Genomic DNA, 15,179 nt, shown 5'->3' with positions numbered 1-15,179 from the left:
CCTATAAGAAATCTTTGCTTACACTTACCTGTTCTACTCTATTGCTTCGGATTCTCTGGAGAACCCTAATACTAGTAAACCTAAGTTACTCCTGTGAAAGAACGATAAGGCAGAAAGGTAAGGATTGTTGCAACAGTCTGAGAAGTCACTGTGAACTGACAGCCCTTCACAGACAGGCCCTGTTCTTTGGAGCTGGAAAGAACATGGAGCCCAGAAGTCTGCGTGGGCCATTGATAGTTCATTACAGCAATGGAAGCCTGCCTGTGCGTACTCACTGCAAAGAATGTCAAATCCTCTGTCTTCAACATTTAACTTTAGCCTATCCTGTGTCCCCCTATAACCCTAAGATGTGTTTAGCTTCAAAACATGACACTGAAAGGACTGTCAGTCTGATTTATTTAGTTTCAGTATACTGCAGTGGCATACAAAGAATGTGTACCTTGAAAAGGAAACCCTTCTATCATAAGAGAGCAAGCTGTAACTCAAGGATGGGAGCTGATTTCCCCCCCAACCACCACCACCACAGCGCTGGCTCTGGCCAATCAGCGTCCACACCAACTGACCCACCTGTTAGCCAAGCCCACTTTCCCGACTATCAGCCTTCTCAGTGGAATGACAAGAGACCATGGACTTAAAAACACCAAGGAGCAGAAATCTCTTCTGATACTCCCAGGAACCTCTAAAGGCAAGTATTCTTTAAAGCATGCTAAAATGAACCCATGAGTGCGTGGGCTCCATGGAAGATGAACAATCCTGGTCCTCCCCCTGTTCTCTGGAAAGTTGTTAGTGATTCTCACAGATTATTTAGAGAAATTTGCTTTGAGGAAAATCAAGCTTTCTTGATTAGTATATAAAAGACATTTAAGTACATTTTCACTTAGGAAAGTGAGCCATGAAGAGCATCATTGAACCATTTTCTTATCCTGAATGACCAATACTCTGGATCTAAACCAGCAGGCGGCTGCCACGGTCATGACAGCTGGCTCTCATTATTCACTGGTGTCACTGCATGTTTTCAAAAAGCAGACTCCACGTCACCCATCTCCACACACACAGTCTTCAGTTGTGAATAGTATTCAATTGTCACCCGGCCATTCTCTCTGCCAAATCCTGAAAGAAAGAGACAAGGTGAGGGTGCGCCGTTGATGGGACTCAGCCACAGTGGCCTACAGAGACAGGCAGGGTCTGCTCCCAGGGCTGGGGAAGAGTGTAGCGTCAACAAGTTCTGGGATCCAGTCCTTCCCTTCATGTTGTGACTGTGGAGCTAGACGTGGGAAAAGTGACCCACTGGCCTTCAAGGACAGGGATGGGGAAATACTTAGGTTTCATTTCTTACCAGTATGAACCTTAACTTCCAGTATTTACTCTTCTGGGCTAAGGTCTAAAATGTTCAGACTTCCTCATCAAACATTAGAGCATTCTCTACAATTATCAACCTGATGCATTTAAAAGTCAGTGCTAACTTAAAACCTAACTCTACGTAATACGTTTAGTAACCTCCTCTTCTATTGAATCTTTAGAAGCACCAACTATTTACACTCTGCCCACTCATGTGGGGAGTGGACCCTATAGACCCTCAGGTTACTCAAAGGCAAGACACCACCCAAAGTCCACTAGTGGATGAGGTTACGTGCAAAAAGGACAGCCTTCCTTGTGCTCCTGCTCCAGGCTGAGGCAGGCTCTGCATCCTAAGGCCTAGGCCCAGTCTCCCAAACTGCGTATCTCCAGGGGGCACCATTCCAAAGGTGACATTACTCAAAGGCCTGGTAGGGCCCTCTCTGGTTTTTGTTCCTTTTCAAATCCTCTCAGCATGGAGCTCACTGGGCGCGTTAGGCCAGCTTTCTGTCCTCTCATCCATGGGCACTGATGCAAAGATGCAGATTTAGGGAAGGGAGAGCTGGGTGCAGAGGCCCCACTGAGGCCAACACTACAGATTCCAAACAAACTGAGGGTTAAGAATGAACAAAACAGAGTCCTGATTCCTACCCTGCATTCGAGTCTGTGTGACAGCTTCTCTGGGTAACCCCACAGGGACAAGAATCTAGAGATGTATGACTAGAGAATGCCAGGGTAATACCAAACACAGTACCAAATAAAACTGTCAAATTAACACCCACTATCTCACCATTACTCGCCAGTGTTTATGTGTTTGCCAACACTGTGATGGCTATAAATACCTGCCAAGAGACGAGGGGTCAGACTCTTAGAAAAGTGTGTCTACAAAGTCCAAATCGATTTTTATATAGTCAAAGAGTTAGTCACTCAGTCATGTCCAACTCTTAGCTTCCCCATGGACTGTAGCCCACCAGCCTCCCCTGTCCATGGAATTCTCCAGGCAAGAATACTGGAGTGGTAGCCATTCCCTTCTCCAGGGGATCCTCCTGACTGAGGGATTAAACCCAGATCTCCTGCACTGCAGGCAGATTCTTAACCATTTGAGCCACCAGGGAAGCCCAATTCACAAAACCGGTGAAATTTGCAACAAATGCCAAAGAAAGAACCTCAAAGTAATGGCTATGTTCCTGACGCCTCAAATCTCCTAACAGACTATTATAAACTTGCTATGGTTAGGACATCTTGGAATGGTTTTATGCTTACAGCAATTATAGACTGTGAGGAAAAAGTAATCCTACTGTTCACAAGCCAACCTATACATCAGAACCTTCTGGAGAACTTCTGGAAAAAATAAAGATGTTCAGCTTCCATTCTCATGGATACAGTGAGCTTGGGGAGGACGAGGAATTCATATACATTTTGGTAATTCTGATACAGATACAAGTTTAGGAACCTGATCTATAAGGACTGAATTATGACCAGTGTCTCCAGAGACAAGAATTTTTCAGAATTCCCACCTCCTCACCTGACTTCTTATATCCACCAAAAGGCAGCTCCACTGGACTGACATTATAGTTGTTAATGAAGCACATTCCAGCCTGAAGCTCAGCCACCACTCTGTGGGCACGCTGGATGTCCCTATGAAGAAATAAATTGCATTGGTTAGTCATAGTTTCTTTTGCTACGACTTTAACAGGAAAAGTGAGATAGTCACTTCTAAGAGTTTCAAAACATTGCCAAATTCTTGTTTCTTCACAATGTGTTTTAAAATCTTATACCATCCAGGCAAAATAGGTAAGAATTTGAATTTTGTAGTCTCATCCAAAAGCATCTATAAAATGTGTAGCAGCAACAAGGGTGCTAAAACAATTCAATGGGGGAAAATAGTTTTTCAGCAAACAGTGCTGGAACATCCGGATGTCCACATGCAAAGGAATGAAGGGAAGAGCGAGCCCTTTCTCACACAATGCACAAAAATTAACTCAAATGGATCACTTAACTAAAATATCAGACTGAAAACCATAAAACTCTTCAAAGAAAACAGGAATAAATCTCCATGACCTGCCGTTAGACACAACCTTCTTAGACGACACCAAAAGTAACAGATTAAAAAAATAGAATAATTTTTATCTATAAAAATTTTTAAATTTTGTGCTGCAAGTGAGATTATCAGAAAAGTGAAAAGACAACTCACAGAAATGCAAATCAAAACTATAAGACACTACTGCATATCCACTAGGATGGCTAAAATCAAAAGAACAGATAGTAACAGTTGCTAGTGAGGATGTGGAGAAACTGGAATCCTTAAACATTGCTGATGGGAATGTAAGGTACAGCTGCCACTTTGGAAAACAGTTTGGCATTTCCTCAAAACGTTACACAGAGAGTTTCCATATGATCCAGAAATTCTACACCTGGGTTTATACCAAGCAGAAATGAAACATACACACAAAGAAATTTTCACACAAAGACTCATATATGAATGCTCACTGGAGCATTATTCATAATAGCCAAAAAGTAGAAATAGCCCAAATGTCTATCAATATGTGAATGAATAAACAAAATGTGATATATCCATACAACAGAATATTACTCAGTATAGAAAAGGGCTTCCCTGTTGGCTCAGATGGTAAAGAATCCGCCTGCAATGTGGGAGACCTGGGTTTGATCCCTGGGTTGGGAAGATCCCCTGGAGAAGGGCATGGCAACCCACCCAGTATTCTTGCCTGGAGAATCCCCATGGAGAGAGAAGTCTGGTGGGCTACAGTCCATTGGGTCGCAGAGTCAGACATAACTGAGCGACTTTCACACACACACAGAGTAGCAGAAAGGAATAAAGTAGTGATACAGACTACAACATAAATGAACTTTGAAAAGAAGCTAGTAAATGAACCAAGTGAAAGAAGCTAGTCATGAAAAGTCACATACTGTATGATTTCATTTATGTAGAATTTTCAAAATATGCAAATCTATAAAGCCAGAAAGTAGATTAGTGGTTGCCAGGGGTGGAGGGAGGGGAAAATGCAGAGTAGCTGTTAATTTTCTTGGGATGACAAAAATGTTCTAAAATTAGATTATAATGACGGTGGTACAATCTATAAATAAACTAAAAACTACTAAATTGTACACTTTAAATGAGTGAATTATTTGGTAGGTGAATTATCCTAACAAAGGTGATTTTTTTTTTTTTTTAAAAAAAGGAGTTACCGTCCTCTGTAACTGGGCTTTGTATTTTGGTGATGAAGCAAAGTAGCAGGAGAGACGTAATCCACTCTCTCCTCACATCAACAAAAGCAGCTCCTCAGAGAGGGCTTTTAGGACAGTGAAAACTACTTTGTCTGACACGACAGCACTGGGTACATGTTATACATGCGTCCAAATGCACAGAATGCACACCAAGAGTGAAGCCTCACGTGAACCATGGTCTTTGGGCGATAATGATGTGTTCACGAAGGCCGATCAGTGCTAACAACTGTACCACTCTGGTGGGCGATGTTGATCACGGCGAGGCTATGCACATGTTGGGGCAGAGAGACTGGGAAATATCTGTACTTTCCACTCAATTTTGCATTGAACCTAAAACTGCTCTAAAAAAATAAAGTCTGTTAGGAACAGCAACAAAAAAGGAGCTCCTCATTCTTTTCTTCACAACTCAAAAAGAAGCTAGTACATCAGGTCCTCAAGGGAGACTTGGGTCTTCCTCACCAAGTTCCTCACCACAAAACTACAAAAAAAACACACAAAAAACCAAACTTGTATATCACTAAAGAAACAACATATTCCCAATTGTAAAGCAATCTTAGAAAACTGCCTACTATTGCCAAAGACGAATCCAAGTTTGTGTGTAATCAAACAGTCTACAATCATTTTCAAAGAAATTTTAGTCCCAAATCACTTTTTGCTTTTCAGCAGTTTAAGTTTATGTACAAAGATAGTAATCACATTACTTACAATAGTTAAAATTGGAAGCAGCACCCTAAATACACAATAGAAGGCCCACATGTGTTACAATGCATCCCAATTTAGGGACTACTATATAGCTATTAAAAATCTAAATGCATCCCAATTTAGGTACTACTATATAGCTATTAAAAATCTTTGAAAACTACTGCCAATATTTACATGCTTACAGGTTTCTAAATTCCTTGACATGTATTTTTTAATAGGGACCTAACATGATGCTTTACATATATCAGAAACTTAAATATTTATTCAATGAATGAAGGAAAAAAGAATAAGATTTTTATCAATAAAGTCGATAGCTTAAACTCAACAGTAGAGTTCTGGCTGTGATGCTACTCTGGCATCTTCTGACTTTACCTGAAGCAAAGAGAAAATGCTGATGAAAGTGCAATGAGGGCAAACTCCAGTGAAGGAATAAGATAAATTAAATACCTAAGAAGATACAGCAGTCCCATTTCTTCAAAGCTACTTGGTGTGTCCTTCCCCACCTACCTGGTGAAGACACCAGCAGCTAGTCCAAAAGTGGTGTCGTTGGCTCTTTCCAGAACCTCAGCTTCAGTGTCAAATGATAAAATGGACATCACTGGCCCAAAGATTTCTTCTTTCACACAGGTCATGTCATCTCGGCAATTAGCTGCAAACATTATTTTAAAAACCAAACATCAGTGAAGGAATTATCATTCTGGCATGTTAAAATTTCTTGTCCATAGTAAACAGTGAAATACACAGCTTTAGAGAAATCTCAATGTAACATTTCCAGTGTGATTATAAACCAGAGCACCCATCCTGCATGATAATTAACACTACATATTAAGGAGTGATGGCCTTTGTGTTCATTCTAAATCTACTTTTTCTTATATTCATCATAAGGACATAGTTAGGGTTTCCCTAATGGTTCAGATGGTAAAGAATCTGCCTGCAATACAGGAGACCCGAGTTTAATCCCTGGGTCGGGATGGTTCCCTGGAGAAGCGAATGGCTCCCCACTTCAGTATTCTTGCCTGGAAAATTTCACAGACAGAGGAGCCTGGTGGGCTACAGTTCACGGTGTCTCAAAGAGTTGGACACAACTGAGCAACTAACACTTTCACTTTTCAAGGACATAGATAATGAGGTGGACAAGGATATAGGTACAAAGACTTCCATCACAACACTCCTGTGACAATGAAAACTAGAAGCAACAAACAAGGCATCCAAAATAGATGGGATGGTCATGTGAACAAAACACACCCCAATGATGAACTTCTATGAAGCCTCAAAAAGTAACATTTCTGAAGACAATTTAATAAGCAAATGCTTATGATGAATAGTCACAAAAAAACACAAACTGTACATATCCCAGTTTCTGTTAAAATGTCATACAAGATTAACAGTTTTTATACTTTTTCACATTTTCTTAATAACTGTGATAGTAGGAGAAACAGTATTTTTAAAAAGAAAATACAATGTAAAAAGATAAACAAAAATAACTGAATGGGTGTTCAGTTAATATGAAAATGTACTTAAGTGATTAATTCCCTAAAATGATCAAATTCACACTTGATTTTTTAAAATATACATGTATACCTAAAGAAGCTCATGTACTTAGATGTGCAATAGTGTACCCCAGTGAACTTCAAGAGAAGTTATCTCACTGTGGCTGAAAGACAGCTCAACTCAGTGCTGGCAACCACTGCAAGGAGTGAGATATCTGTTAGCCTGTGTGATATATGTAAATGATGAGGCAGAAAAACATCCTTAAGGCCCTACTATAAATACCAGCTTTACACCAGCCAAAGCTAAAAACCAACTACTAACGTAGCTACAAAGATGAAGACTCTAAAACCTCCCAAGAGATAGATCAGAGCTTGTATATACAAAGTAAAAACAGCTCTTTGTTCCTCTGTATGTTACAGTATACTTTGGGGACACCTAAACTATCTACAAAGGTATATTAAATAATTTTAGGTGGTGATTAAGGATAGTTTATTATTATCTAAATCTCTGAAAACTGCTAATCCATGTTTTTTAGGGAAATTGTTAGTCAGAATATTAAATGATCCAAGACAGTTCATTATCCAATTGTCCCAGAATACAGTTTGTCTTACACACATTGATAACAGGGTATGGAGCTGTGTGCAGTATGTTCTATACTAGAGAGTCAAAAGAGATGAGGGGATAAAGCAGCAGCTCATATATGAGAAAAGGAGAGGTTCCTGCACTATACTTTAGCCCCAAATCTAGTAATTGAATCTAAAGATTGAGCCTCTGGAATCAGTCTCAAACTCTAATGTGCATAAAAACAAACTGAGAACTTTCTTTCCCTTTTGAATTTTTTATTTTGTATTAGAGTATAGCCGATTAACAATGTTGGGTAGTTCCAGGTGGAGAGCGAAAGGACTCAGCCACACATATACATGTATCTATTCTCCCAAAATGCAGGTCTTGAGGTTCCAGACCCTCAGAGTTACATTTGGGGGTCTAAGGCAGAGACCAGAAATCTGCCTCTTTACTAGTTTTCCAAGCGATACTGACACTGTGGACCACAAATCAGGCTTTCAGAATCACTAGGATGAAGTGAAGGTAGTTAGCTCCCTGTTCTTTGCATAGGTTCACAGCTTAAAAAAATTTTTTTTTTCCTAATTGCAAAATACACATTCTCAATTTGAGTCTGTTGTAGTGAATGGATCAACCTAGAACTTGTTACACAGAGTGAAGTAAGTCAGAAAGAGAAAAACAAATATCATACATTAATGCATATTTATGCAATCTAGAAAAGGTACTGAGGAACCTATTTGCAGGGCAGGAATAGAGGCAGTCATCTTTACGATACAGACTTGGGGACACAGTGCGAGGGTCGGGAGGAAGGAGAGAGTGGGACAAATTGACAGACTAGCGTTGATATACCACGTATAAAACAGATAGCTAGAGGGAAGCTGCTGTATAAACAGGGAGGTAAGCTCAGTGCTCTGTGATGACCAACATGGGTGGGATGGGCGGGGCTCGTGGGAAGGAGGCTCAAGAGGGAGGGGATATGTCTATACTTATAGCTGATTCACATTGTATAGCAGAAATCAACACAACATTGTAAAGCATTTATCCTCCAACTAAAAATAAATATATAAACATAATCTATAGAAAATTTGTAATATTCAGCAATGCATAAAGTTTAACAAAAATCAACTTTAATCCAAGCATCTAGAGAAATAAATCCACTATCAACATTATGATGCATATTCTCTGTTCCTTCTTTGTTCCATGCACATATTTGGTTTTTCAGATTTGGGATAATACCATATACATTATTGTTTAATCTATATTCTATTTAAAAACATTGTAAGTTTTCCCTCTTCTTTAACAGCTACAAGCTAATCCATGGTATGGATGCTAAATTCACAGCCTTTAAACCTCAGTAATTGTTTTTCTAGCAAGGGCTAAAGGTTAAACTGCATAGAATCAAATACCAAGTGTTGAAAAGTGGCACCATTGTCAACCTCAGGGACAAAAATCAGCTGAATCTATCTTCAAGATAAGGTGTAAGGAATTATACAGCATTATTCTATCTATATATAGTTTTTAAAGCCAAAAAAACTGGCAATATTTTTATAGTAGATACTAACGCATTATAAAATGACAGAGAAAAGTAAATGACAACAACAATGTCTAAAACAGTGTCACCCACAGGAGGAGGGAAGCAGATGGATGAGGACAGTAGGATGACCATATACTTGATTGTCCAAACCAGGAGATTGTTCAGACTGAAAGGAAATGCTAAAAATTATTATATCATTTAAGTTTTTGTGTTAGTATACTGTCTGACAAATTGGTTTTATTATATTGATGATCTAAAAGTTCAAAGTAAAACACACTCTTTACCAAGTTTCTTGAGAAAAGAAATTCATTACTTAGTTTTTAATCAAACATGAATTTTCATTTTTTGAGCGCCTTGCTTCTAGAACAACAGGTGTGTACCTAGTTAAGTCCTAGGTAACTGATAACATCATCCAAGAGGAAGAGGGGCAAACAGGAGGCTTCCAAGGTAACAGAGAACTTCTACTTCTTACATCTGAGTAGTGGGGACACAGTTTGCCAACCCTTGCCTTACATCATATATACAGTTTATAAATACTTTTTTTCTATCTAACATTTAATTCAAACATTTAAAAGCAAACAAGAAGAGGACATACTTAATACACAAGGTCTCATGTAATACCCATCCTTTAATTTGGGGTCTTCAGGTACAAAGACGTCTCCACCACATAACACTTTAGCACCCTGCCAAAAAAGAAAAGAAGAATGTATACTTTATGTTAAACATACAACTTCAATATGCATTCTGGAAATGCTACCTGTGGCCTGAACAAAAGCACACTTAGTCACTCCACTGCAAGTACAATGCAGAATACGGCTCCCAAATGGACATGACCATAGGAAAGGGCACAGAGCAAGTAACCCAGCAGTAATTACCCTTCCCCTCATCTCATCGCATCTCTACTTGTTTCTTACCTGCTCCTTTGCCACTTTAACAAACCCAAGGACTCGCTCCAGATGTGGTCGGTTGATGAGGGGACCCATCCTTGTATCTTCCAGAAGGGGATCTCCAATTTTTATCCTTTGGGTCTGTTTCACCACTTCCTCTGTAAATTGATCAAGAATTTCCTTTTGCACAAATACCCTTGTACCATTACAACAAACCTAAAAAACAGACACAAATTATATGTAAGTAAGGGGTAAAAAGCTTCCCCAATGGCTTGGCTGTAAAGAATCTGTATGCAATGCAGGAGACACAGGAGACATGGATCCAATCCCTGGGTCAAGAAGATCCCCTAGAGGAGGAAATGGAAACTCACTCCAGTATTCTTGCCTGGGAATTCCCATGGGCAGAGGAGCCTGGTGGGCTACAGTCCATGGGGTCACAAAGAGTCAGACATGACTGAGCACAGCACAAAGGGGGAAAAAAGGAAAAGGGAAAAAAATCCAGCAGCTTTAAATTTAAAAGAAACAGGGGACTTCCGGTGGTCCAGTGGTTAAGACTCTGTGCTCCCAATTCAGAGGGCACAGGTTCAATCCCTGGTCGGGGAACTAGATCCCACATGCTGCAGCTAAGATCCTGTGCAGCCAAACAAATAAAATAAAGTCTTTAAAAATTAGTTCCATTTCTAAAAAATTATCACCATATTGAACAGGATCACACATGTAATTGAATACGTACTACCCTACACACAAACTCTCTGCCCCTTGAAATAAAAGTTAAGCCTTTGTTTTTGTTTAAATTTCCTTAAAGCAAGTAATAGATCTACATGACTCATAAGACTTCTCCTATTTTCTCATCTCAGGTGCTCAAATTGGTTGTGTATTTTGAGAACAGGAAGTTAAGAGTAGAAGGAATTGAAGAATAAAAACAGATCAAGAACTGAGATCCTGAGTCTAATAAAAATCTAGAGCATTTCATAGTCAATGTTTGTCTCTAAAATCACAAATAATGAGGAATTCCCTTGTGGTTCAGTGGTTAGGATCCCATGCTTTCACTGCTGGGTTCCAGGTTCAATCTCTGGTCAGGGAACTAAGTAAGATCCTACATCCTGTGCGGTGCAGCCAAAAAAATAAAATAATACATTAAAAATAAGATCTCAATTTAAAATAAAGTGAATATCATAACCATATTGAAGGGGGTGGTGAAGGAAGAACTGACCCATTAATTTCTGAACACAGATTTTAACTATACCCTTAGGCTAAAACCAAAAAGAACTATAGAAAGAAGGTTGCAAGCTGGTTAGAAGGTTTATTTTTCACAGTAATGCAGGTACAAATCTGAAACTATTATAAACATATTCTAGGACTGAGCAATTGCATGTATTGTGAGTAATGGATGCTAAATGTTTCACTATCAGAGACGGAAATTATTAACATGGAAGGGAGGAAGCTAAAATCTTGCAACATTGGAATGATTGGAAATATCTGTATAAACTTATAGTTATTAATATAGACAGATATAAATAGATATGTGTGTGCATACACACACATATGCCAAATATCAATATTATTTCCTGGCTCTGGACTCTGAGAAGACATAGAAGCAATAATACTACAGCAGAAACAAGTACATCTGGCAGATCTTCGTTTCTAAAAACCATTTACCATTAAATGGAATCAAGTCTTCTTAGAGAAATAGCTCATTCCAGAGTTCCACCACAGAAAGCACAAGATGTGTTTAGAACATCTTGCTATGCCAGGAAGTAAAACAGGGCTCAAAGAATAATGGGGACATATCAAAAAGTCACAGAAAAAGGCTCCCGGCAGCAGAATCCTCAATTATTTGAGCATCAAAATAAATAACAATAGTAATAGTAACTCACAGAATGAGGTAAGAATCCATGGGTTCATGCTGATAAAAGTAAATGAATGAAAAACAAACTAGGGAGAAGGGGAGAAAGTTCTTTCTTGCAATAGACGGTAAACTAAATAAATGTAGAAGGAATAACAGAATTGGAAAATCACCACTTGGTGACCACCAGAAAAACACGTTCTAGGGAACATCAAAGGGTGCTAAAACTAGTAGATCCAAGATTGATAAGGAACAAGGTAGTCTCACTTGATCTCCTACAAGACACTTATTAACCTCAAAGGAAAAAACAGCAACTTCACTGTAAAGACCCACCTTAAGTGGTGATCAAAGTCAACGACACCACTGTAAAATACCATTTTTTGTGGTGTTTTGCCAAAAATCCATAAACTAAATCCAATTAAAAAAAACAAAACAACCTAAACAGACCCAAAATGAGGAACATTTTACAAAATAAAAGGGTTGATTCCTCTAAAATTGTCAAAGTACTGAAAGATCAGAATGACTTTAGAACTATTCCAGATTAAATGAGATTAAAGAGACACCACAAGTAAATGCAACACATCTTCCTAGATTAGATTTTGAACCAGCAAAACAGAAGCTGTTTCTAAAAGGACATTGGTCAAACAAATGCAGAAATCTGAATAAGGGTTATGATTGAATAACAGTAGTATATTAATACCAAGTTACGGATTCTACTAACCATATTGTGCTTATTTAAGAGAAGGCAATAGGCTTCCCTGGTGGCTCAGATGGTAAAGCATCTGTTTGCAATGCAGGAGACCCAGGTTAGATCCCTGGGTTGGGAAGATCCCCTGGAGAAGGAAATGGCAGCCCACTCCAGTACTCCTGCCTGGAAAATCCCATGGACGGAGGAGCCTGGTAGGCTACAGTCCATGGGGTCGCAAAGAGTCAGACACGACTGAGCGACTTCACTTTCACTTTTTTTGAGAAATACACATATGGAGAGGTTAGGGATCTTCTGTCTGCAACTTTCAAACAGTTCAGAAAAATATAGTAACATGCATATGCATGAATAAACAGTAAGTGAAAAGTGAAAGTGTTAGCAGCTCAGCTGTGTCCAACTCTTTGCAACCCCAGGGACTGTAGCCCACAAGGATCCTCTGCCATGGCATTCTCCAGGCAAGAATACTGGAGTGGGTTGCCATTCCCTTGTCGAGGGGGTTTTCCTGACCCAGGGATTGAACCCAGGTCTCCTGTATTGCAGGCAGATTCTTTACTGTCTGAGCCATCAGGGAAACCCATGCAAAGACACACAGAATGGTAAATGTGATAAAATGTTAACATGGAACCTGGTTCAAAGGTATATGGGAATTCTTTGTATATATCTGTGCAACTTTTCTGTAAGTCTGAAATTATTTTAAAATAACAAGCTTTAAAACACGCTGTGGAAAGTTCAAAAGGGAGGGGATATATGTATACCTATGGCTGATTCATGTTGAGGTTTGACAGAAAACAACAAAATTCTGTAAAGCAATTATCCTTCAAATTAAAACATAAATAATTAAAAAAAACAAAAAACATGCTGTGACATGAAAGGTGAAGACTCCCTCTAAACCTCTCTCAGGGTCAGGTACACACCTCGCCTTGAGTAAGGAAGTTGGCCATCAGCGCCCCCTTTACAGCATTCTTCATATCACAATCGGAGAAGATGATGAGTGGAGACTTGCCTCCAAGTTCCAGGGTAACAGGTTTGATTCCTTTAGCAGACATCTCCATGATCTTACAGAACAAGAACAAAAGCATCGAGAAGTTTAACACCAATGCGATTACATGCTAGGTTAACTAGACCGTGAGCCTGAAAAGGCATGTTGAACTACGTATGACCTGCAGCCTTGTTCTCAACATACTCTGTCCTTAGTCTACTTGAAGTATTCTCTTCCAGAACACTGAAGAGAATATACAGAACTGCACCTGATATTCTTAGAGGGAGTTCATTTAAAACAACCTGGCAACTCATCTGTCATGGGCAGAAATTCTTTTCTATTGCTGTAACTGTGTGCCTAGAGAATCCCATGGGTGGAGGAGCCTGGTGGGCTGCAGTCCATGGGGTCACTAGGAGTCGGACACGACTGTGCGACCTTCCTTTCACTTTTCACTTTCATGCACTGGAGAAGGAAATGGCAACTCACTCCGGTGTTCTTGCCTGGAGAATCCCAGGGATGGGGGAGCCTGGTGGGCTGCCGTCTATGGGGTTGCACAGAGTTGGACATGACTGAAGCGACTTAGCAGCAACTGTGTTCCAGGCTGACAGAACTCAGAGCACAAGTTAAGGTCAAAACAATGAATCTGAATAAATTGGGAAAACGCCCTTTATTCAGAGGCGGCAGCTATAGATGACGTAAGTCACCAAAGAATACAAGTGGCAGCCTAGGGTCTGACCTCTCAGACACAGGTAGAAGATGACTCCCATCCCTCGTGGGCCTAACACACTGAGCTGCTCTAATTATCCCTTCACACTTCTAAAGTACACTTCAGACCTTGGCCCAAAAATACGTACAGCCTACCTGCCAATACAAGCTAGGTAAAATCAGAGGATCAGCCTCCAGCACACACTCTGCGGAGGCCTGACACAGCCACATCTGGATGCCATAAGCAGATGCCCCTACTGGCTTCATTCTCACCTTGGAGCCCGTGGGCACACTTCCAGTGAAGGAGACTTTGGCCACATCGTGATGCTGACACAGAAGCTGGCCCGTGGCAGCCCCTCCTTGCACCACGTTGAAGAGCCCAGGAGGCACTCCAGCCTCAGTGTAGATTTCAGCCAGCACCAGCACGGACACGGGCGTGAAGGGGGAAGGTTTAAAGACCATGGCGTTCCCTGCGTTACCGAGATAAAAACACAGAAAGATTTTTGAAGACTGAAGATCCTCCGAAGACAGGACAAGGAGGACACATCAAGAACAACTCCAATTGAGAAATACTGTATGACATCCCTTATATGCGGAATCTCAAAAGAAATGATACAAATGAACTTATTGATAAAATAACAGATACAGACTCACAGACTTAGAAAACTAACTTATGGTTGCCAGTGGGGAAGGATGGAGGGAAGGGATAGTTACGGAGTTTGGGATCAACATGTACACACTGCTATATTTCAAATGGATAACCAACAAGGACCTACTGCAGAGCACACGGAACTCTACTCAATGTTATATGGCAGCCTGGATGGGAGGGGAGTTTGGAGTAGAAGGGATACATGTAAATGTGATTGGCTGAGTCCCTGCACTGTTCACCTGAAATTATCACAACACTGTTAATCAGCTATATGCAATATAAAATTAAAAATTAAAAAAACTCCAATTGTTTCCTGTTCCCCATCAAGTGCTAGGCCAAAAAATATTATTAATAAGTAAACCTATCTTGTTCTTCCCTCCTTAGTTTCTCTCATGAAACAGACCAAGCCACACACTTGGAATGTCTCAACCAGTAATACCTTATATATCTACAGCTTTTCACATATATTAACTTCATTTAACATTTGCAACAGCAGTATGAAGTAGGTATGATTAGACTCATTTTATAAAAGCTGAAT

The 15,179-nt window shown here is 39.9% G+C and overlaps 1 protein-coding gene and 1 long non-coding RNA gene across 2 annotated transcripts in view; one reads left to right on the top strand and one right to left on the bottom strand.

The window, feature by feature from the left end:
- Positions 1–379: 379 nt before the first annotated feature.
- The window catches only part of ALDH9A1 (aldehyde dehydrogenase 9 family member A1), a 29,517-nt gene continuing 14,717 nt past the window's right edge, over positions 380–15,179 (bottom strand). Inside the window, 7 exon segments of the mRNA XM_081491333.1 lie at positions 380–1,110; positions 2,861–2,973; positions 5,791–5,932; positions 9,465–9,552; positions 9,784–9,972; positions 13,223–13,363; positions 14,266–14,462. Coding sequence (XP_081347459.1) covers positions 1,016–1,110; positions 2,861–2,973; positions 5,791–5,932; positions 9,465–9,552; positions 9,784–9,972; positions 13,223–13,363; positions 14,266–14,462 — 965 coding nt within the window. The 3' untranslated portion in view covers positions 380–1,015.
- LOC145506511 (uncharacterized) lies at positions 4,512–14,462 on the top strand. The gene is made up of 2 exons (XR_014053985.1): positions 4,512–6,201; positions 12,901–14,462. It is a non-coding gene; the product is annotated as an uncharacterized LOC145506511 (long non-coding RNA).

Source organism: Giraffa tippelskirchi, chromosome 5 (assembly GCF_054371585.1).
Source record: "Giraffa tippelskirchi isolate mGirTip1 chromosome 5, T2T-mGirTip1v1.2.pri, whole genome shotgun sequence".
NCBI classification, from domain to species: domain Eukaryota; kingdom Metazoa; phylum Chordata; class Mammalia; order Artiodactyla; family Giraffidae; genus Giraffa; species Giraffa tippelskirchi.
Note: the sequence above shows the minus strand (reverse complement) of the source record. Positions and strands in the feature narration are given on the sequence as shown.